Source organism: Cupressus sempervirens, chromosome 7 (assembly GCF_028749045.1).
Source record: "Cupressus sempervirens isolate cs-2001-9-10 chromosome 7, ASM2874904v1, whole genome shotgun sequence".
In the NCBI taxonomy this organism is placed as follows: Eukaryota; Viridiplantae; Streptophyta; class Pinopsida; order Cupressales; family Cupressaceae; genus Cupressus; species Cupressus sempervirens.
The window spans coordinates 174,383,873-174,406,928 of record NC_143124.1 but is presented as its reverse complement, the minus strand read 5'-3'; the positions used below and the strand labels follow the sequence as shown (position 1 = coordinate 174,406,928).

At 35.0% G+C, this 23,056-nt stretch overlaps 1 protein-coding gene across 1 annotated transcript; it reads right to left on the bottom strand.

Moving 5' to 3' along the window:
• Positions 1-1,960: 1,960 nt before the first annotated feature.
• On the bottom strand, positions 1,961-11,269 carry LOC149546076 (uncharacterized). Its single transcript, XM_089790987.1, has 2 exons — positions 7,229-11,269; positions 1,961-5,024 (listed from the first exon to the last, which is right to left on the bottom strand). Exons 1-2 carry the CDS (start codon positions 11,135-11,137, stop codon positions 2,229-2,231), a joined length of 6,705 nt encoding a protein of 2,234 aa, XP_089647113.1. The 5' UTR covers positions 11,138-11,269; the 3' UTR covers positions 1,961-2,228.
• Between the last annotated feature and the right edge of the window lie 11,787 nt (positions 11,270-23,056).

Sequence of the window (23,056 nt, the reverse complement as noted above, 5' to 3'; positions counted from 1 at the left end):
TTCCCTGGCATGCTTCTCCAATAGTCTGCATGGACGAGGGCAACTAATGGTAAGGCCATGGAACAGACGTGTTTGTTCAAAGCCCATCCCTGCAAAGCAACTCGCTCGCATTCCAAGGGCGGCGACTGGGAAGCTCCTCCATTGGACCGGTCATCGGGACGGCATGACGGTCAAACCGGGCTTCGCCTAGGTAAATAGCGTGTCGGCTAATGAGAGAAGCCATATTATTTACAAATTTAATATGAGATAAAAATATGGTGGTGTCATTTATGCACAACAATAGTATAGGATGCGCTGATTTAATTCATACTGGATTTGCGATTGTGAGTGTCACCATTTTTATGCTGAAGGTGTTTCATATACGAATTGGACAAGCTGATTTGGAAGATCAATGTTTTACATTTCCTCTCGACCGTCGTTCTCTTTTTTATTGGGTGACATTGTCGGCCTTGAAGAAAATGACAAACACATTTTTACAGAAGACTCTCTTTGAACTGACATTTTATTTCTTGTAAGGGAAATACATACTCCTGGGAGGAAGACAGAAGCAGTAGAGGCTCGATTGAATAAATAACCTGGCATCTTCAAATTTGTGGAAATTATCTCCTACTTATTAACCTTACATCTTCAATTTTGTGGTGATGTCCACCAATTGTGTATAGAAGCCGTCTACAATCCAAGCAGGGATGGATGAAGATGAACAGGGTGATTGCAAAGACTCATCTACTTACAAAGATCCAAACACAAGGAAAACTGAACTTTTGAGTCAAGATGATAATCAAGTTCTTTTAAGAATAGGCTCATATTCAATTTTCAATAGTGTAAAGGAAGAATGGGTGAAATAGGTAAAGAGGTAGAGATAGAGGTATAGGATAATAAGGAGTGATAGATGCAAAAGAGAGAGGGGAAGTTAGATTTAATACTATAAATTGTATTAATAATAGAAATTATTAATATATAGAGCTATGTAACTATTTAATTCCATCTAAGAATAAACTAACTCTTTATTCATTTTGTCGGAATATCTTGCATACCTAAGTGTACACAGTTTTTATTCATTACAATCATTTCATTTTTTGCTTCTCAGTCTTTAAAGTTCCTACGGTGGTTACCATGGTCCAGAGCTTCCATTTTAGCATAGGAAAGGAAGTTGTTTGCAAAGTTTGAGGGATTTGGTTATACATCTTGCCATTACACTTTTTAAAAAAAATTCTATAACTTTTTTAAACAAACTTAATTTTGTCCACAATTTAAGCTCACTTCTAAACGACAGTTGTAACTACATCTGAAATATTCCTCTATCTATTATGCTTTGATGGATGCCCATATCCTTCTCCAAATTCCTATATCTTGACACTACAATTCAAAACAGCCCTATGGAAATGTACACTGGGTATAAAAAATTAGAGATAACATGTCATGTTTGACAAAATATCTTGCACATAATCCGTGTGCTAATGAGGCCTTAGAAATTTCAAGTGCAATGTAGATTTGCTATTCAAAAATAAATTGGACAACCCTAAGAAGATGAATATCTTTGTAAGAGTTAGGAATCCTAACCTCCCCACAAAGAGAAAAACACTAAGCTATTCCTTTACGATAGGAAAACTTAATGTCTTCTCATGTAGTTATCAGAAGTTTCTACCCAAAAGAATCATTTAAAAAATATTAAATCCTAAAAATTCACCAGATTAAGGATATCATTTAGCAAAGAAATATTTTCAACATGTAGGGGATCCCCTCCACTATTGTTCTCCCCATCGCATAATAAACATAAAAATCCTTAAAATTATGATTTAAACAACAATCCAACAAAAATGGCAAAATATGTTGTCAAATGCCCACAACAACATATCTTCAACATACCCATTGCAGAATGCAACCCAAATTACAATTGATAGTTATAAAAACTAACATGAACATAAATATAAACATAAAATCAATCATTGCAATTATTGCATTTTATGTGAAAAAAACGCACTATCAATTAAAAATATGTAACTGATATTACATATATTTATATAAACACTCTCCAGCTGGTTAAAGATAAAGGTTTACATTGCTCTAAACAAAATATGATTAATGTAAATATAAGCAACCTACAAAGCTTCTAAAGGACACAGGATGGATACTCTAAATACTGGACCAATCAAAACATATAACCAACATAATACTAAAACGGTGGCACCCCAAACAAATATCAGAAAGCACAGAAGGCAGGGGTTGCCTTACATCAACGCTGCAACTTGTGGTTTCAGACTTTCCGCCAGGTTCTCAAAGGTACGAGCCAACTGAAGCTCATCCATTGCATTCCTAAATTCCCCCCCTCCTTTCTTGGCCATTTCTTCGAGGATATTACTTGTCGGACGAGTTGAAAACAAAATTGTGTGAAGTATCATTCTAGGCTCTGCTCTTTTAATTCTGTCCACACAATGTAGGGGATCCCCTCCACTATTGTTCTCCCCATCGCTAAGTAAGATAGCAACAGGTATTTTCACATTGATAGAGGGGTTTCTGGATCCTTTCGCTAATATTTTTTCTGCAGCATCCAACCCTGACGAGAAGTTAGTTTCTTCACCAGGACAATATGAAAGAAGGCGATCAACAATACCCTCATTCATATCGTCCATCTCTACCGCTACACTTGCACTATCGTCAAACAGAACCACAGACACAGAATCATCACAAACTGTTCTAAGACGGACTCGTATAAACTTCAGGATATCCTCATATACGCATCCAAGCCTACACTTATATTTATCAAACATGGACTCAGTGGGTCGTTTGTCTCGAGAGCCCATCGAACCAGATCTGTCAATGATAAATATTACATGGCGAGGGACATTCTTAGAATGATCACAAGGAAAATGATGACCATCTTTAGATATAAACCCTTTTGAGTTCACATTCTGTCCGCTTCTCTCTATAGGTTGATGCCACATTTTCTCAGTGCAATATGATTTAACCGGAGGACCTGACCCTGTGTTATGCTCCTCCGATTTGCAATAGTGATTGCACAGGCCAAACTCAGTGCCCTCTTCTTTTGTGCAGGGATCAGCAAATTTAACATATTTCCAGTAAGTCTCATGAGTCATCTCATCTTTTGGAACATCAACATCGGGTCCATATTTCACAGTTTCATGTCTCCAGCCATCATAGAGCTTTCCGGTGCATTTGTCCGTACCAGGACAAGTAACCAGATGGATATGCCCTCGCCCCTGTTTCTTGCAATACATGTTACACATTTCTGCTACCCCTGTCTCTCCCCATTCATACTTGCGGTCTCCAATGTCTATATTTTTTCCCTCTGAAATGAATCTTGTGTTTCTCATATTGCCATGCACTGTATCGTGCAAGCCTGAATGATCTATTTGGCGCTGGCAGAAGTAACCACAAGAGTGGCATCTGGTGTCACAGTAGTGCACAGAATCTTCTTTTCTTGTGTGAACATGCCGACCTTCATGATTTCCTTTGTTGGGCGGAATGGGAATACAACAGCGTTTCCGCAGGCCATTTTGTTCCGACACAACTTCGTACTCAAAAGAACTCCTCTTGCCCTGAAAAGTCCGGCTCTGTTTGAGAAGCTCTGTGAAGATTTCACAGATTCCCCGCATCTCGCATTCCCTGGGGCAGACATGCTCATTCCCACAGAAATGCTCTGCATTTGGTTCCAAATCATGGAAATGATCTTCTACTCCACATGTCCTGCTGCACCCATCTATCGTGCAATTCCTCTGACAGTATCTCTCATGGCAATGATGCTTATGATCATGAGTACTGGATTCAACAGCTGCAGCACAGAGATTACTGCAGCTTGGAAGAGAACATTTTTCTCTGCAGGTGTGTTGAGGAGAATTGCACTTGTGCTGGCCGTGGTGCCCAACCCTGAGAGAGCATGCTTCATTACAATGTAAGGATATCTCATACAAGTAACACTTGTCACTGCATGTATGATTTTTAACTTTGCAGTCGTGAGCTCCTTCATGACCTGCCAAATCTCTGCATGAGGTTAAGATATCTCCTTCTTGATCACAATAAGTACAATGTTCCGTACACTTATGACTCCCCATGCAAGAATGCTGATCCTCATGGCCCTTCTCCATCACACACCTCCAGAAACAATCCGAACATTTGGATGCACAAACTGATAGGACTTGCTTCACTTCGCCAAGAAGAACGTTGGCCTCCAGCTTCAACCTTTTAACCTCATCACTTTCGCAGAAATCTGTGCTGTTTGAACTTATCCACTGTTCAACTCTCTCACGCCTTCTGTCTGCCAGTGCTTCCAGGAACTTCTGGAATAAAGAATGCCACTCCTCGCCGCTTCTACCATTCCTTGGTAAAACCACCTCCAGTTTTGATCTGATTTCGGATAAAACGTCTCTCATTGTAACAGGAACTGATGTTCCTGTAGACGGGATGAGAGAGAGCCCCGAATCTTTGATGTTCCATGAGATATCCCCAACAACAACAGGAAAATCAGGAACTTCTTCTTGTGTGTCAAAATTATCCAACACCCGGAGCTCTTCATTCTTATTTGTCACAGAAAGATATGCCATTTGGACTGCTGATAGAAGATTCCTTCTCAGAATATCAACTGTTACAGCAACTCGCTTGCTGTCAATTGAAGCCCAATCTTTCGATGCAATTTGAGCAATAATAAGCTTCAGATCCCTCAAGAAAGTGAATCCATTATCATAGCATGAGGCGACATCAGTTGCTACCGTCTTCGCAAGCTCGCTCAAGCTCTTTGTATAATACTCAGATCTGTTATAAGGAGCCATAGCAGCAATCTCGAATCTTCCATCATACATTTTTGAAATGAAATTGTCTGGTGATTTGGTGCATATTTGAGTAATCTTCTCATAAAATTCATCAATAAGTTCTTCTACATCGGATTTGTCCACATCCTTGATGGCAATGTAGAATAGACCTTTAAATAACTTGTCGTCCTGCTTGAGTAGATTGATCCCACTCTGGAACCGGTTGAAAGCAGATTCTGTGTCCTTGTCTAAATGAAAGTCCTGTAATATCAGACAGTTACAAGAACAGACTTTGTTGTAATAAATATTATATCATAATATTTGTGGCTTTCTCTATATATCTCGTTTACTCTCGAGGAAAGTTCTAATTAATTAAGAATATACCTTTCTATAATTTTGGGAAATGGTATTGCAGAGTCCAAGTGGAAATATTGTAATTAGTAAATTTAATATAATTAGTTTACAGTTTTTATAATTTTTAATATTTTTAATATTATTTATACACGTACTATTGAGTATATAGGGCATGATTATGTAAGTTATTTCTTTTGTTAACATTTTATGTAATAGTTAAATAAGATATTTTACTATTGGAGGCATACAATCTATGATAATATTTATATGTAATAGTTAGGTAAGATATTTACATTGGGGGTATACAATCCATAATAATATTTATATGATTATTACAATGGTTCTGAAATATATTGTATTTATATTTTAGTTATGAACACTTTAGTCACTTTTGAAATGTACGGTTATCAAGGTAGATGAGATAATGAAAAAATGGTTAATTGAAAAAGGGTGAGCACCTTACATGAGTTGACAATTGTTGGTTTTTTATTTACATTTATGTCTCTTATGTAATGTTTCATTGTGAGTAGTTGAAGGCATTCAAATCTATTTTGGGAAAATCAAACTTGGAATAGGTAGATAAGAAGGAGACAATTTCCGTAACAAGTCAAATAGTGATATTTCTATTATGGCATAGCTATGTAGTTTTTGAGTTAAACTCATTGACCCTTATCTCATGAGTAACAGTTCACACAAATCAATCTCTAATGAGAATGAATTATACACTTAGCACTCATTGCATCTAGGTGAAGCTTTAGGCCTTCCTAGGAGGTCATTCATCGCAGTACGTACTTCAAGTCAAGTGTGATCAACATTAAACTAACATGGTGAAATATTGGGCCTTCATAAGATGTCACACATCCAAGTACTACTCTAGCTCAAGTGCAATCTAGGTGATGCTACTAGAAGCAAATCATTACATCTCCAAGTCAAATGAAATTGAGTTAGAATTGCACTTGGATGGGTGAACTCTTAGGAAGCCTCAATATAATGTTTGAGTTGGGATTGTACTAGTATGAATTCACTCATGGGAAGGCTCAATGCTTTTCCTTTGTTAACATCACCTAGATGCAATAAGTCATAAGCAGTCCATTCATTTTCTTGAGGGATGGGTTCTTCTGAAGCATTACTCAAGAAACATAGATTAATGGATTAGACTCAAAAACTACATAGTCGAATTGTGATAGCGAATTCTGATAGCAATATTACAACTTGGAATAAATACCATATTTGTTGAGGTCCCTTTAAAATGGAGCTCTAAACTCATTTTAGTATACAATATTTTAATGGTTGCTATTGTTTATGTAAGTTCATCTATTCATTATCCAATTAAGTAAAAGATAGGTTAAATATCAAATTGAATGAAAATCTTCAAATTCATTAAAATCACAAGTTACAATTTTCATGTATCTATTATTGTGTATATTCTTGAAGGATTCATTTTTTTTTTATATCGATGTAAACATGTACAAACTTCAAATTGTTCCACTTTTAGATAATGTTATGTTAGTTAGTATCAAGAAAATTGGTAAATAAGATGAGAAAATTTGGTAGCTAGAGTAGTGAATATAATCTTAAATTTTGGTAACAATCATAAGTTTAATGTCTAAGTTGAGGTGATTTACTCATCAAGACATGTCGAATTTCTAGTTATTACAATGAAAATAATGTGACAATTGAAACATGTGAATTTGTCATGTACAAAATCTCAAGAAATACTAGTTTTGATACTTAAAATAATAACATTTATACATGAAAAATAGTGAATATGATAAAAATTGTAATAGTTCAATAAGAAGAGAGAGTATTTTGACCAAAATCATATAGCTGATTTGATAACAAAAACATGAGAAAATTTCTATAATAAAATAAAAACAATCATTATAATCAAGATGATGAAATTTGAATACCATCATATATAAAGCAAGATTTTTGATAGTTCATTAAAAAATATATATATTAAATTTTCTAATTATTTGTTGCACTATTTGAATTTATCATAATCTATTATTTTATACCCCTAAAACTCAATGAACTACATCGCAGAATTGAAAAAACAGAAAGAAAAAAAAACTGTAGAATAGCTTTTCGGTGAGAAAGAAATGACATACCTTTTTGTTGAATACTGTGATGTTGCTAACGGCAGCATTGAGAACAGAAAGGAGCATATCCTCTTGTTCACTTCTCTCAAAACTGCCAAGTCCCTCGAAGTCCAAGAGCACATACAGGCACCTGCTTCCCTCCCTCCCATCTCCATCTCCATCTTCGTCTGTTACCATGGTCATCCACACTCCATCCGTGCACCTGCCACCCGCAACATCAAGAAGAGACCCTGACAGATGATTCAGCAAATATGACTTTCCACTACTCTGCTTTCCCATGGAAGATATCACCTTAATCTTGTCCTTCCAAGTGCTAAGAACCGCATCATAGAACCCAAAGCGTATGGAGTTAGCCAGTGATACGCTGTCATTGTAATTAACATCAGCTGCTATTTGAAGTCCGTCCTTGAGAGCTACCATTGCATTGCTTTCTGCACGAGCTATCTGGATGGGAACAAGGCATACTAGTTTACGAACCCATGTTCCCATTTTGACCAGTGTCTGCTGCTCTGTTGTAGTTGAAACTGAGCAATTCTCTATACTATTCACTTCAAATAGAATCTCCATACTGGAAAAATCTTTTTCTTTTCTAACCTCCAGTTCTTTAATAAGTGCTTTTAAATACTTGAGACATGCCTCTCTGCTGCAGCCATCTGAATTGATACTTTTCATTACCACGTTGAATGTTACACGCTTCTTAGCATCTGGAAACAACTTAGGTGCTGTTGCGAACTTGTCAAAAATGTGAAATATGTAACCCAGATACGGACACGACACAGCAAATTCTGTTTCATCTTCAGGATCTTTAATCTGACCTATTTGTTGCACCTGCACAGTTTCCTTAGCTAAAGAACATTTCAGCACATGAGAAAAGATAGTACCAGGAGCATCTGCAGGACTATATAGTAAAAGCTGAGGTTGTGACCCAAAGATAATAAATTTCGCACCAAGTTGTTCGATATCAGATATGGAGCACTGTGTTGTTTTCAGAGGAATTGTCATCAAGAAGTTCATGATATCACCCAAAACATAAACATCTATTACGTTTCCAGGACTTTCTTTACTATCCTCACTCTCACTTTGCAATTGCCTGAAGACGAGGAAGAAATAGCCGTCAACAGAAATGCATGCTCTGAAAGGGTGCTTCTGCGAAGGAAGAGAAATATACTTTGCCCTCATACTCGGCTCCCTGTGGATTTCAACCACCCTTGCTGTGTTGGTGTCATCAACCAAAAGCAGCTCCATTCTCCCTGGAATCAAATGCATCCATACAATGATCTTACTTCCAATGAATAATTCCAGACTGAACTCAACTCCACTCCAATAGACTTTCCTAAAAGACTCATCAAACCTATATATCACGATCTTTGCTTTTTCCTTTTCAAATAGAGCGATAGATCTGGTAGCTTCATCGACCGCCACAAGGTCAAATCCTCTCTTAAACTCTTGAATTATTGGATGCTCTATGTTACTTATGTTGACACCTAACTTGGGACAACGATACAGATACAGAGACGACTTTTTGAAATTTTGAATAAAGACTATCAGCTCCCCCGACTTGAGGACGACAACTTTATATAATCTTTCGCTCTGAGGATTAATGGCTACCAATTCTACTGATTCTCCACATGTTGGGACAATTGGATGCCCGGAGTTGGCATTACTTTCAGATATGTGCTTCTTCATTGGACTCAGTTCACACACTTTATAAACAATGGAAAACGGATGTTCCTCAACTGTTGAAAGTCTCACCTTCATCTTCAGATCCGCTTGCTCATGGTGAGAACTCCAGGGCAAATATGAACGTTTCTGTTGTTCAACAGTAACTTCTTCAATAATCCTGCTAACTAACTTGTCCTCCTTGAAAACTGACATCTTTGTCTTCAATTCCTGTACAAACTCATCCTCCACTTCTCCGACTTGTCTGCTGGCCAAACATCCGCACTTCCTAAACAGACTAGTCCACAACTCCTTTATATTATCACGAAACATGCATTCCTTGTCCTTATAGACTTGACAACACATGGTTTTCAGAGTGTCATTACACAAAAGGGCCCCTAGGTCGTGTGTGGACTGGGCGGAGTGGACACTAGAGAACTTCTCAAACAGATCTTGGAAAGACGTTTGAGCTAGGCTCCGATTTGATAATGGTAGAATTTTCATGATTTGGGATCTCAAATGGTTTTGGATAAATGTTTCAGCTAGACTCTGATCTTGGCCCAACAAGAAGGAAGTGAAAACTATATTTTCTTCAAGGCTTCTTAATTCAATAGGAACCATATTCTCCACCCAACTACGGATTGCTGAATTGGAAAAATATATATGAACCTCCCCTTCCATAATTTCCTTCTTAGAACGTGATTTACTAGCAGGAGAGATCAATACAAATTTAACAAACTCACCTGAGAGTGGGAAGTCCTTGGTGCTGTTTGGAGGTTGTTCAAACATCGCCTTTCCACCGATCTTTGAGAGGCAGCCACACTTGCTGGAGCATTTGGCATCTACTTCTTCTCCATAGGATATAAAAGGCGTTAACTCATTTCCTTGGCCCAAACTTTCCACTGTAATCACATGATGTTCACCACGACTAGAAATGAACATGATATCTGATCCGAGCAGCAGCAACGTCCCATTCCCATGGCGAACACTGTCCTTCCCTGTTAAAATAGCTGAAAGCTCTCCATGCAGTTTCTCAAGTCGGTCGGCGCCAGGGCATGAATTTGGCTCCAGTTTTTTTGCACTACTTTCACCTCCCACAAAAAGGACAACATGTGGGCAGAATTCTGGAATAACATTGAGAAAACGTCTCTCAAACTTCCTAAACTGTGCAGTGTATATGACTGGTCCTCCCATCTTAAGAGATTCCATAAACGCAGTGTAGCTCTGAAAAGCTTGGAACTTATAATTTTTAAGCAGGTCTATGAATTGCTCGTTACTCAGGCTACAGTAATTGACATTAGATGCTTCCGACCATCTCTCAAGCATATTGCGAATCTCAGAAGCCTTCACAGTCGCCTCCTCTAATTTTCTAGACTTCCTTGGAGCTCTCTTCTCTGTTGTCAGGAAACAACAGCGATGATACCCTTCACAGAACACTGGCGCAGTTCCATTATAATTATTGTCAATTTGAACATTTTCCCTCGGCTCTGGGGAGAACAACTTACCGTGCGCTCCTCCATGGATTGGTACGCGATTACCAGGCAGCAAGAGCTCCACATTATACTCCGAGCTCTTCACATTGGAGATTTTACCTTTTCTGGTGCGCTTAGCTACCGAGGCAGTGCTTTGTGCAGAAGCAGCCAGAGCTTCAAAGGGATAACTCCCCTCCACACAAACATACACAGTATCACATAGTTCAACCAGGTATCTAATAAAATTACAAGACACATCCTTTCTAGAAGCCTTCTTCAATTGTTCACCTTCATGCCAGTAAAAAAGTACTGCGCAGCTTACCTTGTTAGGAAGACTGACGTACAATCCCGGTTCGAACAGCCCTCCTTCCATCTTAGCAAGAACGGAGTCATCCACAAGACTTTCCTTGTGGAAAGTGCGAATAATCATATTCTTCTCTCCATAGAACCCGACCACACGCAGGGATCGTTGATTGAGTGAATTGAAATTGATACGAAGACGCGGGGGCTCACCCGAGTAAGCCGAGGCAGAAGAGGGGGCGAGGTTGTTACAGAGGCTCATAACATCATGTTGTGGAAGCTGAATCTTTTCAACAAAGCTGTAATCTTGCTTGTCGGGGACAATACGCATAACCCTGAACAGATTAGGATAAAGCGGCTGCACAACAGCGCTTGCATTAACACCTTCACCTTCATTTTCGACATGCAGTGACGAAACGTCGGCAGACTCAGATATGGGGATAGCTTCATCCATTCCTTCCATTGGGGTCGCACCGAGATCGGACATAGACAAGAGGTTGATTAAAAGGGGATTACACACAGACACGGCACAGAATTAATATTGCTGGAAAACAATTGCACTATAAATGGATTCTTCTTTGCGAAGAGACTTGGGATGGACTAAACAACAATACTGAACGTTAAATGGTATAAAGACACAATATGGCAATACTGATAGCAATTATTTTTTCTGTTGCTCAGGATCGCTCGAAGCGCATGAGCAGAGCATACTCAAATAATTGCAGACCTTTGAGACTGAAAAAACTAAACTCAAAGACTAGGATGGCGACCATGCAATTGACGGGGAGAGCTGGACATATTTCAAGCTTGGGCCAATCAGCTATTTATAATTGGAACGATGAAACTTGTAATATAAGATTGGAAGAAAGCACTAGAGGCTTCAAATGGTTTTCATTTAAACAAAGGTTTGACGTTATTCCTCATGAAAAGAAGAGAGAATACAATACACGCTAATCATTCCCACTTGGTCCTTCAGTTTTGAGCAGTAATGCAAAAGCATGTCGCTCTAAGTACCAATCTTGCCCAAAAGGATTATCTCTTTGATTTACCACAAAAACAACTTTTTCGTGGTTTTGGTTTACTAGTTTTGAATTAAATTAGGATGCTTACTTAAAAAAATTAAATTAGTTTTAGTTGTAAATGTAATGCTAATGTTTTATGTATCTTTTAAACATTATATACTAAGGATAAAATTATGTTTGGAAAAAATAAGTTAACTAAAAATCTATTTAACATTTTTAACTTATAAATCAAACTTTAGTATGTATTGTTTAAGTCATTTGCTCTCAACCATTTGATAAAGTGGAAACAAAACTAAAATACTTTTGTTATGAAAAAAAAAAATGAGACAAATATAAAACACTTTATTAGAAACTATTTTTATTGATTCATAAATATACAACTACATAGCCTCTCATTTATAGATGTTTGATAGTAACATGGATAGTGTCATAAGCCTTAGGAAATTTTGCAACTCAACAGCTCTCTTGTACATGGACAGTAAATAGACTTGACTATAAGAAGTGTACCATTCTATTAGAAAACATGATACAAAATTTAGGACACATGCTAAATGTTTTAGACAATCAAAATGAACTATTAACGAACTCTACAATTGGCTCCATATGTGGTGGACGAGATTTGAGCAATTACAATAGATACACTACCTCATCTAATACAAGCTTATCAGTAGATCCATTTGTATCACCTTGTAGGATTTGTCACTAGATTTACAAACTATTGAAAAAAATTGCCTTTTCGATGGATACTCTAGTTCATTCTTACTCACATATGTGTCTTGAACATCAAAGATTCTCCCATCTCAAGTACAACCTTTCTCTTAACAAGTTCATGTTCATTGGTGCATTCCTCATGAGCTACTAGCTTTTACTTTTCTAGAACCAATCAAACACTAGAAAGCTTTATGTCCAACATTTCCACACTTGAAACAAGTGAAATTAAATTATCTTTTGGGTTTCTCTTTAATAACACAATCATCCTCATTCTTGTCATCAACTGGTTTATCACTTACCTTAGGTTGAACTTGTCTTCTCTTCAACTTATCTTCTTCCTCCAAGGCATATTGACAAACATCTTTAATTGTACTAATTTGCATAAGACTTAACTCATCTTGAATATTGAGTCTCAAACCATTGATATACCTAGCCACCTTTGACATCCATATTTGATTGCCATCTTCTAGAACTATTTCATATACTCATTAACTATTAAATCATTTTACTTCACATTCTAAAATTTCTTAATCAATTTCAATTCATAATCCTCTGATATTCAAACTTGGCCTTAGGGATAACTTTAAGAAGCCCCCCTTTACGAAAAAATTAAAAAAATTGGGTGAATCAAACATTAGTTTAGGGGGAAAAAATCATTTCTATTGGCAAAATTTTATTTTTAATTAGGAATTTTTAAAATTATATTGGCGATTTTTTTTCAATCATATGAAAATTCTATAAAATCATGGCGAGTCTTTTATTATTGATAAAAATCATGGAAAAAAATGCACATAGAAATAATGATTTTATTATTATTATATTGAGCCTAATAAATTATCAAACTTTAAGGTTAAATTTAGCCCACTTTTATCATTATAGTTTCCCTCAAAATTATTGAATGGTGGTTTGGGAGAAGCACCCCTATTATTTTAACTATCAGATGTTCTTAAATTAGTCTAAATCCTATTTAAAGCCAAACTTTGAAAAGGATACCAAATTTAAAAGAAAGTTCCAAAAGTAAAGACACGTGTCCCCAATCAAATCTATTTTGTGGTAAAGTGAGAAAGGATAAAAAGTTTCATGAAAAGTCTTTAGAATAGACACATATGTATAATCTACATGCTTAATCTATAGTGTAACTTAAATTTTAACCAACTATTGGCTAATATGACCACCAATTAAGACAAGTCTTGAAAATTGTAGGCGAAAATATTTAATTTATAGCTTTAAAAAATTAGATTCTATTGGCGATGTCATCACTAAAATATAAATAATTTTGTATTATTATTGGTGATTAACCTAAGTATGGGGCCCAATTTTGGTAAAGTGTAGGCAACATGGACACCCCAAAAGTACAAGAAAATTAGCCAAATCTAAGATCCCCAACGAGTGAGATTATCCAATTGAAGAATATTAGCCACTAAGGTTATCCTTGCTTGGCCTTAAATTGAGAAACCACAAGCTCAACTTAGTGATATTTGGTCACCATTTTCTTCCCCAACTTTGTAAATGTTTTCCACCATAATGTAACATGACTCTTCTACTTAGTCTATGCTGACCTAGCCCTATGGATCCTTACAAGCTCAAAGTAATCCTCTAACTCATTGATTCAATCTATTAGTTCCTTAGGAAGTAATGAATTGTCAAAGAAAGAAACACTTATTAGATGACTCACCCATTTGTGTCACAGATCTTAATAATGTTCCTTCATCTATAGAGATCTCAACTTCAGTTATCTTAAGATCTTTAGTTACTTCTTCAAATTCATCTTCTATTCCAAGGTTCTACATAACCCTAGATGTAAGGAACTTTTGATCTCAAACCTTATCTCATTCAATTCATCCACTTCTTTAACTAGCCTTCAAAATTTTACTCTCCTAGGAAGCATTTGTCTAACTTTAGGAATCTCCTTCTCAACTTCTTCAAATTTAATGATCTGATTACAAGGATTGATTTCCTTAATATAGTGAAGAAATCTACCAATGTCTTTGAAATTTTCCTCAATAATCTATCAATGGAGTCCTTGAAATCACCAAATTTCCCTTCAACCAATCCACTAATTCTACCTATGATTCCCTATGTGCAACCATATCCAGTTGTAGGTTAAATCCACCTTTAGTTACCACACAACTAGGATCCTTTGAAATTAAAATCTCTGGAACTCTATCCAATCTACCCTATTGTTGATTATGTTGTCATGCACAATGAGAAACAAAATTGCCAAACTAACTTATGAAAATCCTTTCTTAATTTAATTTAGATCCATATTTGATCCACCCCACAAAAAAAAATCTAACTTTACAATCTCATGAACATGGATAGATGTGAAGGGATTGTGAAGGTGGATGGTGTAATTTTGTGGGCTTGGTATTATTTCTATGTTATTTTTAGATCATATCTTTATTAATTCATATTTCATATATTTAGATGAAGACTTGTATGCTAGTGTTTAACTCATAGAGATATATTCTTTGCATTTCTTAACTCTTTACATTCTAGATCCATAATCTAGGATTCATGAGCACTACATACACACACACATCTTTTCTAATTGCTATATGTAGAGGTGGAAAATGACAAAATAGGGGGTTGACTAAGACAAATCCATACATAGCCACCCACCCACATAAAACCATTTTTTGTATTTGTAATTTTTGAGAGAAAAGTTTCACATATAGATTTGGATACCCTTTTTTTAAAATGTTACTAGATTTGTAGAGTTTTGGGAGGTAGGTATAGGTCAACAAGGTTTACCTATGCACTACAAGTTGACCTATACAAGTACAAGTCATATATGACAACCAATACCAAGAAAGTGAGTTTTCTACATTTTCTTCTTTTGGCATCCCAATTATACTTTTGAGCCACTTTCTATTTTGAATACATTGTCTCCTTTCATACTTCCATATTGAGTCAAATTTATTCTTCAAGCCTTGGATGTAGGCACTCATTCTTTTGTTTATCATTTTCTAGATCAAATATTCTATTTATATGCCTTCATGTTGATACAATATCTTTTCATTACATCTAAATCTTAGTTTTCATTATCATTCAATTGTGTATTCAATAATCTATTGAAAATTACAAGAAAGAGAACTTTCTCACATATTTCCTTGATATAGTTTTTCTTTAATAGTGTCATCATGTTTCACCTCAATTGGGTTGTGCCAAACTGAATTGAGTTATATTAAAAGTTATTTTTGAAATTCCCCTGTTCTCTTGTATTGAATGGCTTAGGGTGAAAGTATTTAAATCATGAACTCATCTCATCTAGTTACATTAACAAATTGATCAATATCATTTTTCCTCTAAACATTTTTGTGAGCCCAACATGAACCCTCCTTTGTTTGATTTTTGTAGTAATATTATTTCTTTATATTAATTAAAACATATCATAGTAGATATTTTTATAAAGAAACTAGCCTAGTTAAATGGGTCTAGTTGCTTATTACCTAGGTTGATTACAAATTCCTATAGAATTGTCATCAGGTTAGGTACATTAAAGAAAACAATCAGTTGTTTCTAGCTAGCAAGATCAAATACAATTTTCCAAGGTGATAAAATTGCATATGCAGATGCATCACTTGCATGCCAAGCATGAAGTGCATTCCCCAATTAATAATGAATGGTTGGATATAAAGGCTCATAGAGTGTCCCAACAATGGAAGCCAAGGATATAATCATGCATGTATTGGCACACTCTCCCTATAAGGATCACAAGTATCTACTATTGCTATTATTTTGGACACCACTATTTGATCCAAAATGTTATGAAGTATTGAAGATGATAGTAACTTATCTCATGTTTGCAAAAAAAGTAGCATAGGTTAAAGGTCCCTTGGCTCCCATTAATTTTTAGTAGTTATTCTCATTACTATAAGACTAACTTCAATGAAGAGTTGAGTGTAAGGAGTTGAAGAAGCAAGTTACACTTTCATGTAAATGCCAAAATCATGAGGCTTATTCCCTTTCAGAAGCCTCTACCACAATGACATTACCTCTAAACCATGCAAATGATGTTGAAGTAGTTCGCAACCTTGAAACACTCTTATAAGCATTTGATACTTCGGATCATTGCATGAATACTATGCCAATACTTGAAATACTCTTATAGGAAAATGCAGATGCAATATATGAAAAATTTCACAACTTGTAGTCCTCCCAATGTTTGGATTGTAAATTATCAAAGACACTTGCAAGTGATTCCAATGTCATAGTACCTACCACAACACTTTCTTGGATTCTATCTAGTGGCTCCCATAATATCCTCTATTTGTCTAGTTCTTATTTATGTCGTGTAGTCTCTTTCTAAATATGCTCCTTCTCCTTCGCTCTTGTGCCTTAAATTTTGATTATCAAACTTCTGAATAGCTTCCTCTACCATATTTAAAATCAATTTCACATTGTGTTGCAACTCTAGCATAGGTGTTTGATCAAGGATAGCTTTCATTTCAACATTCAAATTTTCAAGATTGTTCAACACCCTCACTTATAGACCTCTCATGTCAAGTTTCTTTATAAAAATATATATTAGATATTATATGGGTTATGGCTAGTTTCTTTGTAAAAATAATTATTCATAGTATAAGCACATCAACCAAAACTTTGATAATGCCCATCATATAATTGTAAACATAGTTTACCCAATAAAAACAACTAGATATCATCATAAAGAATTGTGTCACATCACTAGCATCATTATGGAGATATGATCAAACTAAATAGTATAGCATCTAACATCTATGAATTATGATACAGGCAATACAAACAATGTCAAATCATTAAAGCATCTTAAATGCACATATACATGAATGTCATAAAGTATCTCTTGAATTAAAATAGGCCATTGTTTAGAATACAAACATGAGAGGCACTACAAGAATTGTCCATGTGTTATTTTACCAAGACAAAGATGGAAATAAACTTCATTCAAAGAGTCTGAGATATTAAAAAAGAATCCATTGTACTTCAAAAGTTCTATAGAAATCACACAAATATGAAAAGTAACTTTTAAAAAAAAAAGTAGCACTTGCACCTTTAAAGGGTACAATGGTTACACAAGTAGTAAAATGTTCATTAAATGATGATGTAGTGGTATATTTATAGATATATATTCCTCTCTATTTGTACATCCCTATGTTTCTCTCTAAATATGTTCACTCTCTCTATATCTAGCCCCCTATCACTACCATTATATATTTCTTACTAACACACATGAACACTATTTTATTCCTACTAATCTCTATAATAAATTACCCCTCTTAACCTTTCACCTCTCTATATCTATATCTCATTCACTATATTATTTATTAGTTTCCCTTAACTTGCACATGTACTTAATAACATGAGTATAAATGATAATTTTTTTAAAAGACTAAGCTATCCCTTCTACATTCCTTTTTGTATAGGAATAATAAAAATTCAATATGTGTTTATGAGATTCATCATACATCGTGATTTGCCAAAACTATGTGGTTTTACCCATTGGATGATCCTCAAATTCTATCCCAAACTCCTTTGCAAGTTTTTCACTTATGAATTTAGTTTGAGAATAAGTAACCAAGAAACCCGTTCTGCTTTAAATTGATAGAAATCTTGATATATGAAAAAAAATAAAAAAATTGTAAGTCTCTCCTTTTCTTTCAGTTTACAACTTTCCATCATGGAATATATATTTTATATACAAAAAGGGGATTCTAGTCCCAATTCAAATTTGATCAGCAAAAATCCAGCATGCTTTCAAGATGGAGATCATATTCACTATTTGTAGTCATGTTTCTATGGATACTCATGCTTTTATGTATTCTAAAGCATGTATATGTAATAATGTGATGCTACAGATTCAAGTTCGAGATAATAAAGTTGTTCTAGAGGTGACCCATCAACAAGAGTTTTTAGATCATTGGTGAGATGCCCCTTGTATGGTGGTGCGGGTGCTGCCAATTGCTGACCACACTCCACCATTTCAGGGATGCAACTATGGCCAAAATCCTCCTCCCGTTGCTTGCATATCCTGACATGTCATGCCACTCGCCACTCTTCAAGTGGAGGTGGGGATGGGTGTTGATACCGCTCTACCTCTCCTCCTTAGCATGGGTATGGTTGGTCCCCTATTTCTTTGCTACTACTCTTGCCTCTACTCCTAGGTGGCCCTCTACCACCAATGATATGTGGTTTCCTAGGCTCACACTTGTAATTTCCCACTATTGGAGGGAAGAAGAAGATGAAAAAGGAAAAATATAATGGTGGGTGGTCTTATTTAGACCCCCCTCCTAACCACTCTAATCTATGGGATTTTTATGATAAACATGATCCCTCTCCCTTAACTTGCACTAATCTTGCATCATATAGGCTTTCATACTAATTTTTTACTTATGAATAATTGATTAATTTGATTTTTAAGCCTTGGTGCCATGTGATTCTCGTGGGGTGATCTTGTGTCCCCCAATCTTTTTGTGAATATGTAACTTTATATTTTAAATTTATAGAAAATGACTTCATCAAAGAAAAATTATCATATTAAATTTTTCAAATGAAAAAATTATATATATCAACATCTCTTCTTTTTAGAACCAAAATATTTTTTTTGTTTTCTCGCAATGCATCATTACCATAATCTCTACTCCGTCCTTTAGCCAACTAAGAGAATAAGACTAATTATGGTCCACTACAAGGGAGATAAGCTACATTGATATAAATTCTCTATTATGTGTATGACTTGGAATTTTCCTTCAATCATTTAATAATAAAAATTAGAACAATGTTACTCGTTTATACCGACTATATCTTTAACTATTTTCTTTGCACAAATTCTAAATGAACAAATAAAGTTAATATAGGCAAGAGCATACAACACAACATTGGGAGCCTCTCATTTGAAAGATCTTAAATTTGAGTTTGAATGTACTTGAAACTTAAGCCCTTTTTACGTATCAAAAAGAAAGAAATAATATCTATTTTTTCTCATTAGTTAAAATCCTAATTTAATAGAATGTGGCGTCTTCATAATTCAAACGACAGTGCAAATTTAAAGTATACTTTGAAGTAAAAATTTTAAGCCATATTTAGATGTAAAACAATATCACAATCTTATATTCTGATATAAACAAAAACATCAGAAAAATGCTTTTTGAGATATATTTGCTTAAAATCTATTATTTTCAATTTTCCCTTGTTCGAACGGTTAAATCCATTTCACTTTATATTTCTTTGTGGGCACCTATACTCTTATCTGTCCCCATAGAATAGTAGGGGCCCTACTATTGAAAGGGAAACGGGTGCCCCACGGGTTCACAAGATGGACGCCCTCGAATCGGGCTCTAGCAAGCTGATTAATTGGGGCAGTGAGTGAATTTAATTTTCTTATTAACACAAAATCTATCGTTTTATCTTTTATACGCGTGGAAAGGAAGGGGTGGAAACTCCATATTAGAAATAGGGTACCAATGGTGCAAGTGTCCTCCGAAGTCCGCGGAATGCATTCCAAGTTCATGGAGCAAATCAGACCCTTTCACGACTTCCAGGAATTTCTTTGCAGTTTAAAAGATTGGGATTAGATTGAATGCTCTGAAAGAGGGGTGCGAATTCATATTCCTTGCTTACTTATTTCAGAACACTTCTTTTACTTTTGGTGTTTTGTCATAGGAGTTGGAAAGAGTGAGAGGTTGGCTTTACAACATTCCTTCCTTGGTCATAGGATTTCCAAACTCTTTTGACACATATTGTTTCTTTAAATATTCTTTCCTTCATTACCATGGGAGTTTGATGACGAGAGAAATGCTTTTTTTTTTTCTTTTTTTAATTTAATGATTTAAAAAGAATAAAGAAAAATAATATATGAATATGTTATAAAACTTTAATATGAAGTAAATAAGAGAATATCTCAAGATAAAGTTAAGAGTAGAATGTGACTAGAAAGATTTATTTTTACTGAGAACTTATGTGAGTGAGTGTATATAATATACGAGAATAAATTAAAATGTGAGAATAAAAGAAAATTAAATCATATCTACAAAAAGAATTTCAATTTCGAATGAAATCAATAAAATGCATATTAAATATATCATAATGACAATATAAGAGCAAATAATAGAATATTTATCTTTGTCTAAGATGAATTTATGAAAAAGAAAAACCCTAGTTAACTTAAATTAAGACATTTGGATATTTTAATAACATTGTTTCTTTCAAGATGCTACTTGGCTTAATGTTGAACCAAGGGGACTAGTGGATCGATAATTAAATATTAAGTAAAGGAATAGGTATTGTATGCCTCTATCAAAATTGTGAAAGGGATCTTGGTGATTGATGAGGAGCCTCATAATGTACATCTACATCATCATTTGTGGCCCTAGTTGTTTTTCATATAACATTCCTTTCCAGAAATGCATGGAACTCCATGGCTTATTGCGTCTAGGGTTATATAGAATATACATTATAGATTTAAGGTATAATTTATTACTAATATCATGGGTCGATACCTAACCATTTTGATACTACTTTTAACCTACTCTATTAAATGGTTCTTAATATTGGGTACTCCTCAATTTCATTCCTATAGGTTGGGCCTGGATAGCTAGAGTCTCTACGAATTTTGTGATGTGGGTTGATGATGTTGATTGTTTGGTCCTTGTTGGACACATCTCTCTCAAAATGATGATGAGATACTCTTCTTCATCAATATAATGGGCATTGCCACTAGTATAAAAATAAATTAAATTGAAGTAGATGGAAGAATATTTTGAAGTTAAAAGTAAGATTGGAATAAAAAGAAGTTTCTCTATATCTTAATTAATGGTTAGTTGGATGAGATGATTGAATTAAAAAAATTAATGAACTAAAATATAATATGTAGGAATAAACTAAAATATGAGAAATAAACTTCCATTCTCAGTTACTTTGCACCATACGTTTTAGAAATTCCAACAAGTGAAGACCAATGTTGTATGACTTAGCAATTGGTAAAACTGTTCATCTTAGATTGGTTTTGACAAATGAGTGTCTATACACTAAAGTCATTTATAAGTTATGTACTTAGTTCATGCTGAACAAGTAATGCATGTCAAGCATAACATGTCATATAGTACATATTGAGTGATTCAAGTGTCCAGTAAGAAGTGCATGCCAAGCCATTCAGATATCGAGTGACAACATTGAAGCAGTAGTTAATGTCAAGCATCAAGGACTTTAGATGCTGAGTTATATAATTTTGACATAGTTGTTTGTAATTGCACAAACTACTATGTAAACCATTTTAGAGCCAACTTAAGATTTATTTTTTATCCTAGATGATAAGGACAAATCTTAATTGATGATCCCAATGTAGTACATACATCCAATCAGAAAAAGGGAAGGATTAAGAGGCAATATGGGTGAACCATAATCATTGATTCTTACCTAAACCAATGTTATAGAAATATTCTTAAGGAGGGAAAATTCACGAAGTATGTGTGGAAGAGAGGAAAGAGTAGGAAGAGAAGTTTGTGCATGCAAACAAAGAATTTAAGTGTGACAGAGGAACAATGATTAAGAGAAAAGCATTGCAGAATCAATTAGATGAGAACATAGAAAAGAAGTGAAAGGACAGAATAAATACATCTTATTAGAGGAGGATCAAGTATACATGCAAAGAGGTAATTTTTAATCTAGTAACAGAGTGCTAATCACATGATCATTGTTGACACATTTTAACAGGTGAATCAGTTAAATCTCTTAACAAAATAGTCTTAACAGGCTATGTTGAAATCCTCTAATAAGGTGCTTAGTTCATTGTGAGTTGAAGTCCTCTAAATAGGCACACTTCTAACAGGGTGTTGAAATCCTTTAACAAGATGAGACCTAATAGTCTTTGTAAGCCTTTAACAGGGCAGACCTTTCACAGGGTAGATCATATGGGTATGTGCACCAAGTTGTGGTGCCAAAAACATGACACCTAATGTTTTATTTTTGGTTTTGCAAAGCGTGTGGGCACTATAGCGTCTACACGCTTTGAAAAATAAATTTTTTTTATAAATGGGCTACAAACTTGTGGCCCATTTTATCATTTCATTTGGCTTTTTCATTTCTCCCAAACAACGTGCACGTGGATTGAAGAAGTTGAAGAATTTTGTCATCTGCCTCCTCGTCATCGAAGTTCAAGATGGGGATCGTGTAATATTCTTTGTACTTTTGTTTTTACATTGTTTTGTAGGTTTTTTCAAATTTTCTTTAAATTTCTTTATTTATTTATATTGCAATTGGTTTCTTATCAAGAAATGTAAATAATCAACTGCCAAATCCCTAGTCGGATCAACAAAATGAAAACGAAAACCCTCCACAAGATCCTAATCAAACCCCTCTACAAGATGAAAATCAAAACCCTCCACAACAAGAGCAAGAAATTTTGCAACCTGCATCGATTGGAAGACATCCTCCTAGCACCCAAGACAACATTATGAATAAAATAGAAAGAGGGAAAAATGAATTAGAAGCACTAATTGGTAGGTTGAAAGCTTGTGGACAAACTAATCCGATGAGAGCACAATTGGCATCCTCCCTCGAGTCCATTATGAACCATGTAGCTTTTGTTAGTGGTCAGTTGGATATTTGGCATGTGAAGAGGGATGAAAAAAGAAGATAATATACAAAAAAAATTATAATATCAAGATGTAAAAAATAAGAAATAGCAAAAAGTA

Bases quoted from the DNA above. Each gene is read 5' to 3' on its own strand.
- LOC149546076 (XM_089790987.1), bottom strand. From the start codon at position 11,137: ATGTCCGATCTCGGTGCGACCCCAATGGAAGGAATGGATGAAGCTATC. The intron at 5,025-7,228 runs GTATGTCATTTC...CTGATATTACAG, and splicing joins TCACAGTATTCAACAAAAAG to GACTTTCATTTAGACAAGGA.